Source organism: Neoarius graeffei, chromosome 14 (genome assembly GCF_027579695.1).
Source record: "Neoarius graeffei isolate fNeoGra1 chromosome 14, fNeoGra1.pri, whole genome shotgun sequence".
NCBI lineage: Eukaryota > Metazoa > Chordata > Actinopteri > Siluriformes > Ariidae > Neoarius > Neoarius graeffei.
Window position 1 is genome coordinate 71,382,734 of NC_083582.1, and position 7,098 is coordinate 71,389,831.

At 36.3% G+C, this 7,098-nt stretch overlaps 1 protein-coding gene across 3 annotated transcripts in view; it reads right to left on the minus strand.

Moving 5' to 3' along the window:
• The window catches only part of pax2b (paired box 2b), a 46,154-nt gene extending 39,368 nt beyond the window's left edge, over nt 1–6,786 (minus strand). Inside the window, exons 1-4 of one of the 3 annotated variants that reach the window (XM_060939078.1) lie at nt 6,738–6,786; nt 6,129–6,131; nt 5,250–5,415; nt 4,243–4,440 (exon numbers count right to left, since the gene is read on the minus strand). In XM_060939078.1, the coding sequence (XP_060795061.1) occupies nt 4,243–4,440; nt 5,250–5,415; nt 6,129–6,131; nt 6,738–6,780 (410 nt within the window). In that variant the 5' untranslated portion in view covers nt 6,781–6,786. Of the gene's footprint in view, nt 1–4,242; nt 4,441–5,249; nt 5,421–6,128; nt 6,132–6,727 lie in introns of all 3 variants that reach the window. The other 2 variants (XM_060939077.1, XM_060939076.1) reach the window with 2 other exon arrangements.
• Between the last annotated feature and the right edge of the window lie 312 nt (nt 6,787–7,098).

Here is a 7,098-nt window from a genome sequence, read left to right on the forward strand (position 1 = left end):
ATTAGAAATGTTTAGCTTTATATTATTTTATTTTTTGGCTATATATTTTTTTTAGTTTATATTGTAACCTAGGATATATAATTTTATCGAATGCAATAAAGACCAATTAAATTATTATTATTATTATTATTATTATTATTATTATTATTATTATTATACTGTTGATACAGAAAGTTGGTGATTCACAGAAGAGAAAGCAGGAGCTTGTAGTTCCCCAGGATGGGATCAAAGGTGTGTCCATTTTGTAACCAAGTTAGAAAGTATAAATGCTCGAGCTGCATTTTTGTTCTGAGTGATCTCACAAACAAACCATGAAATCACATCAATTCAACCCAACGATCAACTTCAGCATCATTACCTGTCCTGCACTAATCATTTCTCTCAACACTCACATGCGTTTATTTCTCCCTTCTCTTCTCCCTGATCCTTTTATGTCTTCCTGACGAAAACTCCAGAGCTGGTGTGGATGAGGTTTTATTGATCCAAATACAGAAATAAAAAGTTCTGGATTAGCCACATGGCCAAACAGATGCAAATAGAAGGCTATAAATTACATGTGACAGGAAGGCAATAGTTGCTGAGTGCCTTTGCACCAGCTTACGCCAGCATCTGATTTCTTTAATCTGGGAGGCACTTTAAGAATAAAGGAGGCTGTCACACTCATTTGTAAACTTGAGCGTCATTTATCACAAGTGCCACGGTGTATGTTTTAGCTTAAATATGTAAAAAATCTGGCTTAGAAAAGTCTGTACAGGAAATGCAGTTCCCTTTGCTCACTATGTGAGTGTAATTGCATAATTGGTTGGCTTTCTTACTGTTTCTTTATTTGCTGCATAAATTTACTTCACATATTACAATCCTAAACACTGATGAGGTTGAGTGTTTTTCATTCTAGGATCTATAGGTAGTACTACTTCTACAAATAATTGTTGAATTATGAATTAGTTTGGCTGGTGTAACATTTGTCTTGTAGATGTCGTGTTTAAAAGTCAGAAATGTACCCATTAAAAGCACAGTGCTGCCATTGATATCATGATATTCTGCATTGCTGTCACCTCAGACACTGGCGCCCTCGGGCCACGGCTTTAAAGAAACAAATTCAGCTTTACTAGTGTTCACATATCAATAATTATTTATTGTTTTTGTTCTCTCTCTCTCTCCATAACAGTAATTTGACCCCATCACTAGTGCGGTCTCCATAAATCTGAGCACTTTATTTGGATTCTTATTGAACAAGTAATTTGAGAGAATGAATTAATGGTATTCCCATAGCCAAACATTCCCTGAAGAAATATTAAAATTGCCGTACATGGGAATCGATAATATTGACTGCCATTGAGGGCTGTTTTGATATCTTGTGGTCAGTGTTGTGAGTGACTGGAGGAGCAGAACCTCAGTGCAACAGGAACTCTGTAAGAGTTAATAATGCATGCCAAAGAAAGGTGTTTAAAGCTGAACCATCCTCTCATTGTCAACAGCCTCAAGCTCAGTGTCTTTCTCTCTCTCTCTCTCTCTCTCTCTCTCTCTCTTGTATCTCTCTCCCTCTCATATCTCACTCTCATATCTCTCTCGTATCTCTCTCTCCCATATCTCTCTTTCTCTCTCTCTCATATCTCTCTCTTGTATGTCTCCCTCTCATCTCTCTCTCGTATCTCTCTCACTTGTATCTCTCGTATCTCTCCCTTTCTCTCTCTCATATCTCTCTCTCCTGTATCTCTTGTATCGCTCTCTTTATCTCTCTCTGTTGTGCCTCTCTCATCTCTCTTTCTTATCTCTCTCTTGTATCTCTTTTTCTCTCTCTCGTATCTCTCATATCTCTCTTTTTCTCTCTCTCTCTCGTATCTCTTGTATCTCTCTCTCATATATCTTTCTCTCTCTTGTATTTCTCTCTCTTATCTCTCTCTCGTATCTCTCTCTCTCTCTCTGTCTCTCATCTCTCTCTCTCATCTCTCTGTCTCTCTCTCTTTTACACACTCTTCCACATACATGTCAAGTCCAAAAACATCTAAATGAGATTGTTATTGTTTAATGAATTATGTTCTGTGTAACGATGTTGTAAAATAAACCTGCACATTCCATCAAATCAACCATTTTTTTTCAATGTTCTTCCGATTATATTTGTTGGCATCAATTTGCTTCAAGGGTCCTTTCACTGGATAATTTGCGGTTCTACTTTGGACATTATCTGATATTCAAGCACTGTTATATGGCTCTATAAAGAACGTTTAAGGAATTCTGCAGAACCAAAACTTCTTAAGGTTTATACATTTTCTAAAGGAGTATGGATCAGGGTCTGTACACAATACACACTTTTCTTAATGGAAGCCTCACGTTCATATTTTAATTTTGCTCATAAACAAAGGCTCGGTTTTCCATTTCTATGTGTGTGAATTGATTTAAATTCATAAAAGCTTAAAGAGGTGCTTTTAATTGTATTTACGCAGGCTACATCTTGGATTTCTCATCCATTTGTGTCAAAAGCTGTTTTTTAAGCAATCACAAGGCATGAAATGATTTTTCCCCCTCTTCTTGTCTGAGGCGTGTCTATTCTTTGGCATTCAGGCTCATTAAAATATAATGCCGAGGCTGGTTTTATGGAAGAGTGACTCTTAACCAAAGCTCACAGGCCTTTCTTTTCCTCTCCTGCTGCTTTTACTCCAGTGCACTTTTGCTCTTTATCAATAACCACCATCTCGTTTTCACTTCAGACTTCTGCAACGGAGCCTAATTCCAGATTTGATTATTTATTGCTTGGTTGAACATATTGTGTCGGGCGACATACGGATTCCTCCATCTCCGCTTTAGAATTCCTACAGAATATTTGTGGAGTATTTTGCTTGGCTTGACTTTGCTTTGCTTTGTTTTGCTTTTCATTCATTCACTTATTCATTCATTCATTATATGGAAAGTATCAACGTATATTTTGCAGCTTCGTGCAGCTTTTCCTCAAATCATAATTTTGTTCTGCCAATTATATGAAAGTTGTCAGTGGCTAATCTGGTAGCTGTGTTTCTGTTTTGTTAGGAAAAAAACAACATCTTACTCGTGCATCAGAATTTCGAATCTAGTTTGTGATCGCATTACCGTATATGCTAAGTGATGGTGGCTCTGTGGAAGCCGTCATGCATGAATAACACCTCAAATCTGGTGGCACCAGGGCTGGACGATATGAGAAGAATATCACATCATGGTTCTTGAAGGCATTGTATGGACGATACAAGATATATAGACAAAATTTAAAGTGTGTGTGTGTGTGTGTGTGTGTGTGTGTGTGTGTGTATATATATATATATATATATATATATATATATACACACACACACAAAACATTTTATAGAAAATTGTAAATATACAAATAAATCACACATATATATTATTTAAAATTATTTCTAAAAAATAAAACTATTCAACACTAAAATAAAATATATAATTTAACATTTTACAAATTTAAAGATTAATTACAACAATTTTACATCAAAGCAGCTCCTTTCAATCAGCTTGTAATATTTACAGTATCTTTAAAATTAAAACTAAAAAAAAATAAATACAGTAACACCAGATATCACACGGTATCTCAGAAATGTTGATCATGACACAATTTATCACGATATTGATTTACATTGTCATATCATCCAGCCCCAGGTGGGATATGAGTTTGACATGCTGTTTAATATGATAGTGGGCTGTTTGGGTCACAGTCCGAGATTCAACCCAAACTCGGATCACAAACCCAAACCCATGTGACACTAAAGGGACTCGAATTTCTCTGTTGATATAAACATGGTATTGGCAGTCTAATGAACAAATAAATCAACTGAAAATAACCTGCGTGGAAAAAAACAAAACAAAAACCAAACTGTTTCGCAAGTTTCTCACTATTTCATGCAGTCTAAACCCCGCCTCTCACCCAAAGTCCGCTGTGATTGGTTCCAGCTTCCCCTGCGACCCTGATGGATATGAGGTATAGATAATGGACGGATGGATGGATATAGGTTCGGCATAATGAGTTGCCTCGTGCAAACACAAATGTACATCTGTAGTGCCATAGCTAACTATATTATTATTATTATTATTATTATTATTATTATTTGCTAGAAATAAAGTTTCTGTGTTAATTTAGTCATATTTTGATGTTGCCTTACTGTATTAGCTCCCTGTCCTAATCCCCCCATTCCTCCACTCTTCCTCCACTCATCCCCTCTGCCTGCTCTTTAATAATGAATGAATGTCCATGTTACTGACCTGTTGATGGAGGAGACACTGGGCACCGTATCGTTGTCACAGATGCCCTCTGCCAGCAGCCGGTCCCGGATCTCCCACGCAAACATGGTGGGGTTGTGTCTCTTATAGTCCGCTATTTTATCCACCACTTTTGGAGTCGCCACCTTTGGCTTGGAGCCACCGATCACTCCGGGCTTTATACTGCCAGTTTCATAGTACCTGCAGCAGCCAGAAGGAATAATGGTACATGCAGACCTACAGCAATTCAGTACACAGGAGTGTAATACAGACTACAACAAGAATTCCTCAAATACTCAACACACACACACACACAAACACGGCCATCATAAAAATACAGCACACAACCCATCGGTTAAATACTGACATTAGAACTTACTCTTTGCTTCATTTTAATTTCATTCATGTCAATAACATTTTTATTATTCACGCAATCGAGGTGCCATGTGTCAAGTTATTTATCAGATTGAGATGCATTCACTCTATCACAAATAACTTAATTTTATTTAATAGACCTAAAAAAAACCAACCTAATTTATTAAATTAAGAGATTTATTGTATTTTCTTAAGAACATTTGTGACTATATCTGATTGGACTAAAAGGCTCCGAGCTGTGATTAACTGTGATTAGTCTAATCTATTTTCTAAACAGTGTCACAATAATTTGCCTTAGAATTAAATCCAGTTTTAATAAGAGTTAGACGTGGGTTTCAGTAAATGCTGCCTGTTTTTTTTTTTTTTATGAAACAGCCTGTATGAGATAATCATTCATTAAATAGCCTATTAGATGGATTTATTAAATGTGCCATCCATCCATCCATCCGGTATCTGTTAAAAGTAAACATCAAACATTAAAGTGCAATTAAATTTGCTGTAGAAATTTTCTGGACTTGAGGTCAGTGATGTTTCCAGATGTTCTGCTCACATCTATGCAACATGCACAATGAGACTTTCAAAACTCTAGGGAATCTCTCTCTCTCTCTCTCTCTCTCTCTCTCTCTCTCTCTCACCTGCCCAGGATCTTGCTGACGCATCCGTGACTGACCCTCAGTTGTCGTGATATGTCGCATGGTCTCACCCCCTGGTGCGCGAGCTCCACGATTCTCTGGCGCACGACATCCGGTAGCGGCCTGCCGTTCACGAAAACACCGCCCAGCTGGTTCACTCCGCCATGCCCTGTACACACACACACACACAAACACACACACACACCTCAAGTTCTGAGTTTTGGGTTGTTGTTTTTTTTTGCACTTTAATAAATATTAAATGTGTTTAAAATTTAAAGCATCTTTATTATTATTTATGGTTTCATTGGTACCTAATTATTTCAAGTTAAGGCTTTAATTAGTAGAAAACAAATAGAGTACAGGCTCAGTCATTTCAATACTGCTGGACACCCAAGCTGTAATTGTGAATTGTCTGGTTTGTATTAATAAAGTAATAATTTACTGGTTTTATTATTTGTAAATATTAATATGATGTACATGCATCCATATTCGGTTTGGAGCAAGTGGAGTATATTTGTGTGTGTGTGTGTGTGTGTGTGTGTGTGTGTGTGTGTGTGTGTGTGTAAACTAGTTATAACAATAAATCATGTGTAATTTACATGTTTTAAAATAATTGAGATTTAAAAAATAAAAACAGCAACTATTATTATTATTATTATTATTATTATTATTATTATTATTATTATTATTATGCTGCAAGTAAATGCTGTTTCATGTGGTGTGTGGTTTAAATATTTTGACATGCTGCTCAGTTTTTTTTTTAACACATGCCCATATTATTTATCTTATTGCTGCATGATATGATATTTCTTTCTTCTTCCATTTCATTCCATTATTTCTGATCCCACAGAGGCTCTTGTCTTTGCTGGGCTATTCCATTACCTGCTTATTCATATTCCTTACTCCGTTATGATAAATAATTAAGAGTTCCTCCTGTTACACATGTCTAAAAAGAATGTCTTCATGAGCTTAAATTAATAATGCTGAATGAAAGGCGGCGGCTCCAGATCACCTTGGTGAAAAAAAAACAAACCTGGTTGTTTGTTTTGTTTCCATTATTATTATTATTATTATTATTATTATTATTATTATTATTATTATTATTTAGACTTTTTTTTTTCAAATTAAGGTTTGTGCTTTTATGGGTTCTTTAGTGCAAAAGAGTCCATGCTGATTTTGCAAACACTAGACTGAAATGATTTTGAAAAGAAAAGAACAACAACAACAACAACAACAACAACAACAACAACAACAACAACAACAACAAAAACCCTACACTGACATAATAATTATTTCAGGGAGTAAAGACCCGTGTAGAAAAGTGCAAGAATTGTTTTGTTAATTCTGAAAATGTGTCCTTGAAATATTCTATGAGCAAAATATCTTGATATGTGTGCCATTATTATTATTATTATTATTATTATTATTATTATTATTATTGTTGTTGTTGTTGTTGTTGTCAAATAAACTGATAATATTTCTGAGACTCACGGTGCATGGCGGAGAAGGGGTCTGCTTTGCAGTGAATATCCATTGGATAGCAAAGAAAAGACAGATAATCAACTGAAGTCGCCGTCTCGCTTTTCTTCTGTAGATCAAAATAAAGAAGAAGAGGAAGCAGAAGAGGCAAAAAGACGCAGGTGTGTTTGTGGAGAAGAGGAGAAGAGGATCGCGGCTCCGTCGGGCTCCGACCGGAAAACTTCACGGGGGAAAAGTTCCCTTTGGAGAAACTGCCCGCTCAGCGAAAAAAGAAAGCACAAGGACGGAGGACAGGATGTGTGAGGATGTGTGAGGATGTGTCAGGTGTCAAGCATGACCCGAGCTTGTTTGGTAAACTGACACCGATCACCAA